General features: G+C 50.5%; 1 protein-coding gene across 10 annotated transcripts in view; it reads left to right on the top strand.

Annotated features, from left to right (window-relative positions):
• The window catches only part of ANKRD11 (ankyrin repeat domain 11), a 228,049-nt gene that overhangs the window by 161,965 nt on the left and 52,698 nt on the right, over positions 1-13,386 (top strand). For 9 of the 10 annotated variants that reach the window (XM_039503300.1, XM_039503299.1, XM_039503302.1 and 6 more), the window contains one exon: positions 1,181-1,325. In XM_039503300.1, coding sequence (XP_039359234.1) covers positions 1,239-1,325 — 87 coding nt within the window. In that variant the 5' untranslated portion in view covers positions 1,181-1,238. Of the gene's footprint in view, positions 1-501; positions 637-1,180; positions 1,326-13,386 lie in introns of those variants that run through there. The other variant, XM_039503306.1, reaches the window with a different exon arrangement.

Below are 13,386 nucleotides of genomic sequence, written 5' to 3'. Positions count from 1 at the left end.
TCCCCCATCTCAGTTCTGTTCTCTCTTGTCCTCACCCACAAAATTCCCAGACTGGGGATGGCGTTCTGGAATTACTCTGTTCCTGGACAATTTCCTGCAATTGTACCTTAAAAAAAAAAAAAAACAGCAGAAAGTTAATGGGTGCAATGTGTTATGCCATCAGGTGGCAATTAGCCGGTAGAAGATTTTTGAAATGACGCCTGTTTGTTGTTTCAGACTAAGTACAATAAGACTTTTGCTTTTGGACTCGATTTGGGTCGCTATTCTGAAGTATACTGTTGTGCTGATGCTTTTTAGCCTCTAACTTCAGGAGAGGAGATATTTTTGTTCCCTAAAAGGCCTTGCCTGTCCTGGCTCCAGACCACATTTCTGATCTTGGTTACAACACATACTTCTGTGTATTTCAGATGTCAGTTGTCTTTTCAGCTCTGTAACCAGGCAACACATGGCACGGGCAACAGAGCTCTTTGTTGTTCTCCTGAATTGTGCCTTACCTAGGCCCAGGCACAATGGCAGTGCTGAGACTGAAAGGGCTTGGCTTGGGGCGGCGTCTCTGAAAACCTTGCAGGGAACATTGTACCTTGTGTTCCCATCCTCTGTTTTTCTCTAGAGATGAGAAGCAGACCAATACAAAAGGCATATTTTATAAGTAGACTTTGTAATTCACCACATGTTAATTACTTTATGTATTAGTCTCTTGAATACCAGAAAAATTCATAGAACTGATGATAAACTCCATAGGCACAAATAGTTACCTAAGTGCCAAAAATACCTGTACATAGGGCCCACCTTTACAAGCCCTGGGGCATTAGTTTTCTGGGGTGGAGGCTGCTGTAGCTGAGAGAAGCCCCACGTGGGAATTAAGATCAGTTCTGTAGCCAGAAAGTAAGGGTATCACTTTCCGTTTGAGTCTAGCCCATCGCGATGACTAGCCCTGGTGCCTCCAAGATAAATTACATTAGGCAGTCTCTCAGAAGCAGCCCAATACTTAAAATGCAGGTGGCTCTTTGCTCCCTTCCAAATTGCATCTGGGGCCCATGGCAGATTGGCCCCACCTTGAGTGGGATGCGTGGATGCTTGTACCTGTTCTGGGAGCCCAGCGCAGCAGTTATACTGTATTTTCTCTTTTTGAATGATCTTTATAAATTCTCTAATTCTTCTGATTTTTCTCTCTAAACAGACGGTTGATGACGAGGCGATGGCAGCATAAATGAAGATCAAGTAAGGAAGGCAGAACGATGCCCAAGGGTGGGTGTTCTAAAACACCACAGTCAGACGATTTCTCTCTCAGCAACGACATGGTGGAGAAACAAACGGGGAAAAAGGTAGCGTGATGGTTTTTTCATATTCACCTGACTTTAGAGAGGGCAGGTTCACCGTGACAGGCCAGGACTGGGCAGCATCCAGCCATTTATAAGCCACTCCAGTAGTTGTTGTGCTAAGAGATTGCCCAACACCCTGTATCAGCAGATGATGTTGAATCTGAATCAGACAATATTTGTACAGTGGTGACATGCCAACTGATAAGGACTCAGCTTACAATGTGCTTCACTTTGGCCCACGTCTCCCAGTCTGTAATACCCATTGCGAGGTACTGGAGCTGAATGGTAGTGATTTGAGACAGTGCTGTAGGTGACACTTCGGAAGGGTGTTCAGTAAAATGATTGTGAATTTTAAAGTTTTCTATCTTAAAGAACCATTGCAGGGACAAGTAACTGCTGTGAAATCAGAAGGTACTGTCTGAATGTCTGTAAGGGAGGAACTTATCCCTTTGTGCATACTGTTCTTGTGCCCACAAATGCAGTATCCATGTAAGAATCTCAGCTGTGCTGAGCACACATGGAAGTCTGATATGCTCTAATTAATGGTTGACCAGGTGTGGGTATTTCAGTAGCTCTGCTGAAAATATTGCTGTTTGGATTTTAATTAAGGCTTCTGAGGTTTGATCTGTGCTTAGAATTGCAGATGAGGTTACTGAAATGAAATGGGAGTTTAAGGATGCTTTTTCTTTTCTATTTCACCCCCAACATAAATTCTGCTCAGTTTGCCCCGTACCTGAGCTCCATCCCCTGCCCTCCAGCTTTTTGATGGTCCTTAGCAGTATCTCACTGGATTACAATAAAGTCTATAGGCAGCATCTATTGTTGAGAAATTGTGTATAAAAAGCCGTTTTTAATTAAAATTCAAAATCTCTGTGTATTGAAAACTGTTAGTCCACTATAGACACCAATATTTCCCAGTCTCCTTCTGTCCCCTGACCCAGTTTGTCCCAGCATTTCCTACCTCTGAAGCTGTTTGAACTTCTCCTGCCTGATATGGGAATCAGAGCTTCATTAGCAAACAAAATGTTGCCTCTTGTTCTCCGATCCTCTGTCTTTCCCTTTCTCACTAACTTTCCCTCCACATTTCCATGTTGCTGGTTTTCTTTCCTCACATCTTTTCCTCTCCTTTCCCTGATCCCTCTCCCTCATTGGAGCTCCCATAGTATTGTTTCTGATCCATTTATAAGAATGACTTGCACTTTCCAGCAGTGTGCTCTGCCTTCCACAGTAACTGCAGCGTTTGGAGCAGTGCTAATGCTGTTTAATCGATCTAGACTGTGATTATCACTGTAGTGTCTGAACGCCAGCTCTCCTCTTCCCACTCAGTATTAGAACCCGGGCTGCAGGAGTGCAGGGAGTGCTGCAGAATGGGATCTAGCAAAGACACTGCTCAATTGCAGAAGGTTTGCAGCATTCCAGTAGCAAGGAGATGACTGCTTGCTGGGAGTTCATAGATTCTCCAGGGCTGATCGTTACCTTGGTTCCTAGCACAGCCTTACTCTGTTGGCTTCTTTACAATTGACAACATGCCCTGGAATTTTGTGAATGTTGAATAGTTTTATTGACCATTCAGCCCAGAAAGGATTTTGCGGTTGTCACCTGAAGTGGCAAGAGGAGAAAGGCAGAGCTGACAACCAACTACAGCATTTTAGGTGGGAGTCAAATATCAGATGGATTGGTAGCATCTGCCCAGTTCCCTTTCTCTTGCTCTGCAAGGGCATAGTTGAACCTGTTTGCATGAGGCATGCTGGAAAATGTGCGCCATTCCCAGGCAGGCACCTTCTAGGACACAGCAAGGTGCTTATGGGGAAGACTGCAAAAATTGGGCACAATCGTCTTGAATGTGGAGAAGTGGCTGCAAAGTGCTACTGTGGGATGTCCAGTGAAGATATCAGAATTTACCCTGACTGCTTCCTGGCAAATGAGGCTGGAAGCCAGTAGTGCTGGTTACACAGAATATGAAGCTGAGGTTCTGTCAGGGCCGTGTATGGAGCAGGTGCATCAAAGGGCACAGGGAACAGTTATAATACGATTCAGCCTCCATTTTATTGCACCCAGAAGTTTGAACAAAAGGCTGCACTTCACTTACCTGCCCTGGAGTCATTTGACTAATATTACGAATAGGAATGCTGGGAACTGTAGCTTAGTTTCCTGTGGCTGAGTAACGAGGACATTGTTTCTACACTGCCCACCAAAAGCCTCAATGCAGACCTCGTGGGACAACATTATTTAGTGGGGACAGAGAGTACAGTCTCTTGGCTTCCTTAATTCTGGTCTTCTCAACCTGTGAAGAAATTTGAAGACTATTGTCCACTAGGGATTGAGCTGAGATTCAAGTTAATTGGCTGAAGGATATTGTACAGCAAATCATCACTTTCTAGTTAACTCTGTAAGGGTGGAACAGTGACTTTGGGTACAAGCAGTTTCTGCTTCCAGAGATTGTTGTGGGTACACTTCAGGGAGGTGGCAACTTCTAATTTATCTTGTATTTGTCAACAATTTCAGATGCCTCAGCCTGTAACTCCTCTAGCCAGGGCTGGCTCCATAGTTTTTGCTGCCTCAAGCGCAAAACAAAAACAAAACAAAAAACCCCCGCAATTGCGATCGGGAACTCTAATGCCGCCGCTTCATTCTTCGGAAGCAATTCAGCGGTCGGTCCTTCCCTCCGACACAGACTGAGGGACCCGCCACCGAATTACCTCCAAAGAGACAGATGTGCCATCCCCTTCCAGGGGCCGCCCCAAGCACCTGCTTGCTGGGCTGGTGCCTGGAGCCGGTCCTGCTTCCTGCTCTGTTTAGGAAGGTAGCTGAGGTGTCTTAAGGTGCCTTCATTGGTCAGTGCCTTCTGGATAAACTAAGTCACATGAAGGGACTGGCTGGGCACTTTATATATACACTTTATAATTAATTGAAATATAATTTCAATAGAATCATGATTGAAATATAAAATGGCAAAACAGTAACTTGATTAACATTTAAAATCTTTTCTCCTCAGTGTGACCTTAACACGAACAGTTGTTTTAACATTAAACTAACAGCCCTTAAATTGTTACATTTTGAGACACCAACTCTAAACAAAATGTAGAGTGCATAGCGTGTTCAGACATTTATTACTGGCTAGACTATCCCATGGGCTGAATGCCTCAGTAACTATCTACAGGTTCTGTGCTGCAGGATGTTAGAGCCTGACTCCAGCTGCCCTCTTTGCAGCAGGCTCTTGCTATGTTGAAGCCGCATAAACCTGTTCCCTTTTAGTTGCAGAGGTAATTGAGAAGTGGGAGAGCTTCCCCCCCCCCCCCCCAGCTCTCACCCCATAGTATCCTTCAGCACGGACCATTTAGTAGCTTCTGATATCTCAGTTATTCTGCTGCAGGCAGGGGAGTGAGTTAGCTTAAAGACTAGTTCTCTAACTGGAAGGTGAGGGTCCTCAACTCCCCCACTCCCCCCGATTTCTGCGAGTGCCAAGCTGCCTTTGCAGGGATTGGTGTGCTCAGCCTGCTGGGTGGGTGTGTATGTGTCTCTCCCTTGCCCTCAGGCACATTTCTGGCTTGCTCGGCCCCTCTTCCTGACAGCCAGGTCTGGTGGGACGGAGACGCTTCTCCCACCGTGTGAAGGTGGCCGCTCTGGGTCACGCTATCTGTGCAGCACAGCGGCTGTCAGCACAAGAGCCTGGCTGGGGAGGCAGTGGTGGCCTGCCCGCTCCACTCCCTGCCCAGGCCTGTCGTCTGGGGCCAGGGGCCAAGTAAGCCAGAATGATGCTGGAGGGAAGCATGGCTGGAGGAGGACAGAGGGTCCCCTCCCTCCACCCGGTAACTCTGGCAGGGAGAGCGCAGTGGCCCCAGGCTGGGTGCAGGGTGAGGGGTCTCTGGGAGCAAGTTCCCGGGCCTCTGCTCAGCCAGAGGTAGAGGCATTGCCCGCGCCCCTTCACTTGCTGAGGTGACTGTGAGAGCATGAGAGTCTCCATGGCCGGGTCCAGAGGCACATGCCCCCCACTCCTGTCGCCCCAGCCCTCCAGGAGCCAGTGGGATTGGCTGCCCTAGCCCAGCAGGTGGGGCTGGAAGGTTCCTCCCAGAGGCGACACGTGGGGTGATGACATGCCCCCCCCCCCTTAAATTATCCTCCCTCCCCCCGTCAGCAGGCATGAGTTGTCTCTGCGTCAAACCCTGGTGGCCAGGATGTATTTGAAAACTTTGCCCCCTCTGTTGTCTTCCTCTGTGATGGAAGAATGTAAGGGAACTAGGAGACGTGGTCAGCATGGCAGCCTGTGCTCTTAGCACACCCCAGCCAATCACTGCCAAGCTTTTTATAGGCTTCCTGGCAAAGAAAAATTTTCAGGAGAGATTTGAAGGAGGATGAGTTAGTTTTGCAGCCGTTTACGGGGAGCTCCTCCCAGGCACGCAGGGCAGCGTGGGAGAGAGCGTGAAGGTGGTGGTTTGAAAATGTAACAAGTGGGCGATGGAGGCTGCTATCACGGGCTTGATTGGAGGCAGGAATCAACCTTTCGATACTGGTTGAGAGGTGATAAAGTGAGGCTAGGCCCTGAAAGTGAAAACAGGCAGCTTCTGTTTGTTATCCTAGGGAAGAGGGAGGGACGCAAGAGAGGAATTACGTGGTCAAAGCAATCAGATAGGAAGATGATCTTTGCAGCAGCATTATACATGGATATGAGCAGTAGAAGATGGTGTTTGTCAAGGTCAGAGAGAAGGATATTATAGTAATCAAGGTGCAAGAGGATGAGCATTTTACCTGTGTGGATAGGAAAGGCTGCATCTTAGAGATGTTATTGAGAGAGAATCTGCAAGACATAGGCTTTGTTCACACTGCAAGTGCTACAGTGATATTTCTGTTGCTGTAAATTCACCCCCTTGAGAGGCAGAAGCTAGGTCAATAGAGTTCTTCCATCAATCTGGCAGTGACTATGAGGCACTGGTTGGCTTAACTACATCTCTCGAGGTGTGAAGTCACATCCCTGAGTGCCATTGCTAGGTTGACCTAAGTTTTAGGTGTAGACCACGCCTTAGACACAGCCTGGATGTGACATTTCCTCACAAAGTCTTTACAGATCCCCATTCCAGACTTCCCGCTTCAAAGCGGGGTAGATCAAAGTGCATTAGGGAACTTTCAGTGCACAACAGCAGGATCCACACAGGCAGTTAGGGCATGGCTGGCTAGTGAGAGTTAGATTTACACCCCACTTGCTGGGCACTAACAATTTGTGTAGATTAAGGTCTGAGGCTGCATTAGAGAAGTGGCCATGTTTTCCAGAGATTTATAGATTTTAAGACTAGAAGAGACCATTGCAATCGTCTGGTTTGATGTCCTGCATAACACAGATTATAGGACTTCCCTTGATTAATCCTGCTTTGAGTCCAATAGCTGAGCCGGAAGTAGAGCCTCTTTTTTAAGAAAAACATCCAATCTCAACTTAAAAATCGCCAGTGATGGGGAATTCCACCACAACCCCTCCATTCCACAGGCTGTGGTGAGTGCACACCACTTTGCTCCACAGTGATCTTCACAACCAATTTAGGCCACGGCAGAGATGGCCTTTGAAAGGAGTCTCATCAGACTTAACTGGAAGAAAGGTTGCTGTCACCCAGCCACAAGTGGGTAAGGACTGGAAAGCAGTGGTTGGAGGGGAGAAGCTGGGGACACGTGAGACTAACTAAGTGATCTCCTCTTAGCTGTGAGGTAACGTTTTCTAAGTCTCTTCGGTGCTCTTGAAGCCTTGGTCCCATTTTCAAAAGAGCCTTTGCCGCCTCATATGACAAAGTCCCATTGACTTTTAATGAGACATTGATACCTAAGCAGCTATGTCACTTTTAACAATGCAACTTGGGTGTCTAAGTTTCTTAGGTGCTTCTGAAAATGTTACTTGTGATCACTAGCGTGGCAGCAAATAGCCTGGCTTTTAAAACCAGCCCTTCTGTTTCCATAGGTGCTTTTGTATTTGTATTTTGGCCCTGGAAAAGAAAGAAGCATGGTCTTATTGTTAGGGCTTTCAACTGGGACGCAGGAGCTAGACTCAGTTCTCAGCTATGCCAGTATATTCCATGTGTCCTGGGGCAAGAACCTCCTCCCTCTGTCCCTGGATTCCCCATTTGTAAAAGGTTCCCCCTTCCGCCCACCATTTGCCTTGCTTGTCTGTTTAGATTGTAGACAGGGACTATCTTACTATGTGTGAGTATAGCGCTTTGCGCAATGGGCCCCAATCTTAGTTGGGGCCTCTAGGCACTACCACAATACAAATAACAGCTATCCTGATACGAATTGGGTGAGGTACTGTCATTCCGAACATGTGGCTAAACTTCCTTTGTCAAGGCATTTGCTCTTTATGGTTTTATTTTTTGTGATACAGGAGACAGCTTTCCCTCCCTGGATTGATGCATGGTGCAGTTCAGAAAAGACTTGGCATGGCCAGTCCAGTTTGTAAAGGTTGTTTTTGTTCATCACTGCTTATTTGTCTTTAGTATTGCAATCTGAAAGGCTATCGATCCAGTTTGAAGCACAAATGGCTTTGGGGATTTCCATCGTCTGGTAATGCAAATCTTTGCATAAGAGATTGGAAAGTGGGTCAGTTTTGTGAACTATACAGTGAAAATGCAACTTCAGTGCAGTTCTAAGTAGCACATGAGTGGTGGTATCAATAGTTCAGGGTGTGTTTGTACCCAAATCCAAGAACTCACTCCCATCTGCCAGAAGTCTATATTCCTTTGCATCGGTTTGCACTTCGTTCATGCCTTCAGGGTCATTTTTGCAACTATAAGAGCTAAAGAATTTTTTTCCCCGTGAAAACTTAGATTTTTGGAGATGGTAACCTCAAAAAAAAAAAAAAAAAAAGAGGCTTGTTGAGCTGCAGCAAGTTGACCCAATTTGAGCCCTGAGTGAAAAAATAACTGTTACGGAGCCACGTCATACAGGTGCATATGGGTGTTGCAAATGGCTGCTCCCAGACTTTCGATGTTATCTGTGCTCTGAATTTAAAATGCCCTCTGTAATTTAACCCCTTATCTTTACTACATGTATGTGACAGACCCTTATTTTACAGCCAGTCAGGAGTATATATTTTCTTGATTAAATTAAGCAGACTTATATCACCGTCAATACTGTATCAGTGCTTAGCGGTATTTGCGGTAGAGAGAAATTAGCTTGTTCTAGAGAGAACGGTGGCTGCTTCTTCGAGTGATTGCTCATGTGTATTCCACAGTAGGTGTGCATGCTCGCCACGTGCACCCGTGCCAGAAATGTTTCCTTAAGCAGTACCTGTAGAGGGGGAGCACCACTGCAACCCCTGGAGTGGCGCCTCTGTATCGCACTGTAAGGGGAGCTGCGCACTCCCCCCACCCTCAGTTCCTTCTTGCCACCAGTGAAGGTAGTCGGAACTTCGTGCTCCAGCCTTGCTGCAGCTTCTCCCATTAGCCTTAGTTGTACAGTTCTTCTTTCTCCAGTTAGTCATCTGGGCTCGGGGCATGCCCCATACCACAGGCTTCAAGTCGTGTGACTCCTGTCACAGTTCTGTGCCAAGAAGTGATCCACACACGCAGTGTCTCCGCTGCTTGGGCGAGACCCACGTAAGGGAGCACTGTAGGATCTATAGATCTTTCAAACTGCGGACTAAGAGGGAGAGGGACATTAGACTTGGCGCTCTCTTAATGGAATCACTGCTGACCTTGGCACGCCACACGGATTCGGCGCCTGGCACCGGTTCCTCGATATGGAGCGAAGTCCCCTCCTCTAGCCGGCTCTGCTCCCCTCTGAAGAAGCAAGGGAAGACTCAGTGGCGCTGAGAGAAAGATAGGGGCGAGGCCGACCCGAGCTGGGCAGCCCACGATCCCCCTCGGGACCCAGGCCTCCAGCTTACGTTGAGCGGAGCAGCCCGTCCCGTCCATGCATGCCCCCCCTGCAGTGAGGATGCCGTCGGCACCGGAGGCGGTACAGGCCGCGCGTGACATTTTAACTCTACTGGTACCCAGAGCGCCGCCTGAGATGGGCCGCCGGTCTCGAGGGAAGCTGCCACTGGGGGCACAACAACCCTCCCCGACGCGGCACAGTCCCCGTTCCCAGGACCGCTCGATGTGGTCTTCCCGCAGCTTTCGCCAGCCCTCTACCTCACTTAGGCTGACTGGCTTACCGCCCACGAGGGAGCCTCGGGGCTCCTCTACACCCTGTGACCAGGGACATGGGCACCGGGATAAGCGTCACTGCCAACGTAGATGCTCCAACTCGAGCTCCCGCTCTACCAGACATCACACACGGGACTCATCTCGCGATTCACCGGCACCAAAGCGTCGTAGCTCTGGCTGTCGGGGCGAGTACAGGAGCAACACGGACAGGTACCGATCTTCGTCCTCGAGGTCCTGGTCATGTGGAGGGCACCGTTGCTCACGTCACTCCTACGGTACCCTGCGGTCGTCTGCGACCTCCGCATCAGCACTCAGCCACCTGTCTCCAAATCATGCGGCTCTGCGAGAGCAAGCTGCACTGTCCGGCACCCAAGTCGGTCAGTGGCACAGAACACTGTGGCAAGGGCAGTGGTGTCAGTGGGCTCCGTGGCCACAGATCCCTGCCCAGGCGAGACCCCGCTCGGTGGCCGGAATGTCTCAGGCTCCTTCGGCCTCCCCTCCATGTCAGAGGGAGAAATCAACAGGTCCCGAGCCAACAGCACCGCGCCCAGACTCTGACCTGGAGATCGACCCACCGGTACCGTCCGATGCCCTAGGCTCCGTGCCAGTCCCCTCACCAGTGCCAGAGGATACCATAGCGGCGCCACCTGTCCCCCAAGAGGACTTCAAGGCTCACCAAGAGATCCTCAAGTGGGTGGCATCCAATCTCCAGCTCCAGGCTGAGGAGATGGAGGAGCCATCTGACTCTCTCTTTAATGTACTGTCATCCTTGGCACCGAGCCGTGTGGCCCTACCTCTCCACCGGGGGTAGCCAATATCTCAACTACCCTGTGGCAAACCCCAGCTTCCTTGGCCCCCATCTCCAAGAAAGCAGAGAGGAAATACTTCGTGCCGGCTAAGGGCCACAAATACCTGTACTCCCACCCAGGACCTAACTCCCTAGTGGTAGAGTCAGTAAACCACCGGGAACATCAGCCCGTGCCCACCCCTAAGGACAAAGATGTCAGGAGACTGAACGCGTTTGGCAGGAAGGTTTATTCCTCAGCGAGTTTCCAGCTCAAGGTGGCCAATCATCAAGCCCTTCTAAGTCGATATGACTTTAATCTATGGGGGTCCCTACCAAAGTTCGAACCTTTCCTCCTGGAGCGGGACAAAAAGGAGTTCAGAGCTCTGGTAGAGGAAGGAGCGTCAGCGGCAAAAGCAGCCCTCCAGGCAGCATCAGACGCGGCAGACACAGCAGCCCGTTCGATGGCCTCCGCCATATCCATGCGCAGGGCGTCGTGGCTTCTCCTGTCCGGACTGTCTGCAGAGTCCCAGTCCTTGATGCAGGACCTTCCCTTTGACGGGAAAGCGTTGTTTGCAGGCGTTGTTTGCGGACTAAACTGATGTCCGCTTGCATGGGATGAAAGACTCCCATACAACCCTGCAAACCTTGGGCCTGTACGTCACTCCGGTGAAGGACAAACCTAGGCAGCAAACTTCGGCTCCTCCTGCTAGGGGCAGATACGAGCCCCCAGCCCAAGAGACCGAGGGAACAGACATGCAGGTCCCAGCATCAGTCCCACTCAGCCCCGCGGCCTGACCCTTTGAAGGGCAAAAGGCAGGGAAAGAGGCAATTGTGACTCTTTGCGGGAGGCCACGACCCCCCGGTTAATAAACTTTGTGTTCTGCAACCATTTATTTGCCTTCTGAGTGGAGTGGTCCCGGATAACGTCAGACCAATGGGTCCTCAACACTTTTTCCAAGGACTACACATTGCTGTTCACTTCACCCCCCACCCCGCACTGGATGAGCCTCAGGGACCTGGAGCATGACCGTCTCCTAGTACAGGAGGTGGCGTGCCTCCTGCACCTGAGGGCAGTGGAAAGGGTACCGGTAGAATTCCAGAACAAGGGCTTCTATTCCTGGTATTTCCTGATCCCGAAGGCAAAAGGGGGGCTCAGGCCCATCTTAGACCACCGGGATCTCAACAGTTTCATGGTCTGCTACAGGGGGATTGGTTTGCGGCCCTGGACCTCCAGGACGCATACTTCCATATCCATATTTTCGAGGGACACGGGCGTTTCCTCCAATTCCTGGTAGGGGGGGACCATTATCAGTTCACGGTCTTTCCGTTTGGCCTTTCCACAGCCCCCAGAGTTTTCACCAAATGCATGGCGGTGGTAGCAGCCTATCTCTGGAGGAAAGGGGTAAAAAATTTCCCTTACCTGGACGATTGGCTTCTCAAGGTCAATTCTCGGTCCCGGGTAGAGGCCCAGGTGGGACTTCTTCTGTCCATGTGTGCAGATCTCGGCCTAGTGGTAAACGAGGCCAAGTCTATGTTAGCCCTGGTTCCATGCATACAGTTCATAGGGGCTCTACGGGACTCATTAGAGGCCACAGCCTCTCTTCCCCGGGACAGGTTCGAGACCCTAAAACGTCTCATCACCTCAGTCGTGGCCTTCCCAGTGACGACGGCGAGGGTATGCCTTCAGATCCTCGGTCACATGGCGGCATGCACGTCCGTGATTTGCCATACTAGGCTCAGAATGAGGCCCCTCCAGCTCTGGCTGGCCTCCCAGTATTCCCAGGCTCGGGACGGGCTGGACAAGGTTGTCACGATACCATCCCAAGTGGTTTCTGCCCTACAATGGTGGTCCCTCCCACGCAACATGCTGCAAGGGGTCCCCTTCCGAGAAATCTCCCCCTCACTAGATCTGGTGTCGGATGCCTCGGACCTGAGCTGGGGAGCCCACATAGGGAGACGGTCGGCCTCAGAATTATCACTACACATAAATGTCATGGAGCTCAGGGCAATACGGCTGGCGTGCGTGGCCTTCAGGGGGCACCTTCACAGGAAAGGTGGTCAGAATCCTCACGGGACAATATGGCTATGATGTATTACATCAACAGACAGGGAGGAACGCGTTCCTCGGCCCTATGCCTGGAAGCTTGAGCTTATGGGAGTTCTGTATAGCCCACAATATCTCCCTGCGAGCCTTCCACCTACCCGGCACCTGCAGTGTGCAGGCCGATCACCTCAGCAGGGTTTTTTCCCACCAGTACGAGTGGTCACTCCACTGGGAGGTCGCCCTACAGCTCTTCCGAGAGTGGGCAGTTCCCCAGGTCGACCTCTTTGCAACTGCCTAGAACCTCCAGTTCTGCTCCCGGGGATGGGTGGGAAGAAGGGCGATCTTGGACGCCTTCCTCCTTCGGTGGTCATGCCAACTTTTCTATGCCTTCCTACCTTTCCCCCTGATAGGCAAAGTCCTGCAAAAAGTAAAAGCAGACAGGACGCTGGTCATCCTCATAACTCCGGATGGGCCCGTCAACACTGGTACGGGGCCCTCATGCCACTCTTAGCGGCTCCTCCGTGGAGGCTGTCGCTTTGCTGGGATCTCCTCTCCCAGGAAGGGGGATGCCTCCTCCACCCCAACCTGGCCGCACTTCACCTGACAGCATGGTTGCTCCATGGTTAGACGAGGAGGAGGAGGGGAGGTGTTCGGAGAATGCCAAACGAGTTCTTTTGGAAAGCAGAAAGCCGTCCAGACGACGGACATACCTGGCCAAATGGTCTAGGTTCTCTAGGTGGGCGGGGGAGCGGGGAACTTCCCCATCGCCCACATCGATCCAATTCATTCTCGATTACCTCTTGTCCCTTAGGACCCCAGGGTTAGCTGCCGCCTCCATCAGGTGCATTTGGTGGCCATATCGGCCTTTCATCCGCCGGTACAGGGCCACTTGGTCTTTTCCCACAGTATGACCTCCTGCTTTCTTAAGGGCTTGGATCGTTCATTCCCGTATGCTAGGCCTCCCATGCCACAATGGGATCTAAACCTAGTGTTATCTCGCATCACGGGTACTCCCTTTGAGCCCTTGGCCATGTGTTCCTGGTCCCACCTGTCATGAAAGGCAGCATTCCTTGTGGCCATTACATCACCCCGACATGTCTCGGACCTTAG

Source organism: Mauremys reevesii, linkage group 16, assembly GCF_016161935.1.
Source record: "Mauremys reevesii isolate NIE-2019 linkage group 16, ASM1616193v1, whole genome shotgun sequence".
Taxonomy (NCBI): Eukaryota; Metazoa; Chordata; order Testudines; family Geoemydidae; genus Mauremys; species Mauremys reevesii.
Note: the sequence above shows the minus strand (reverse complement) of the source record. Positions and strands in the feature narration are given on the sequence as shown.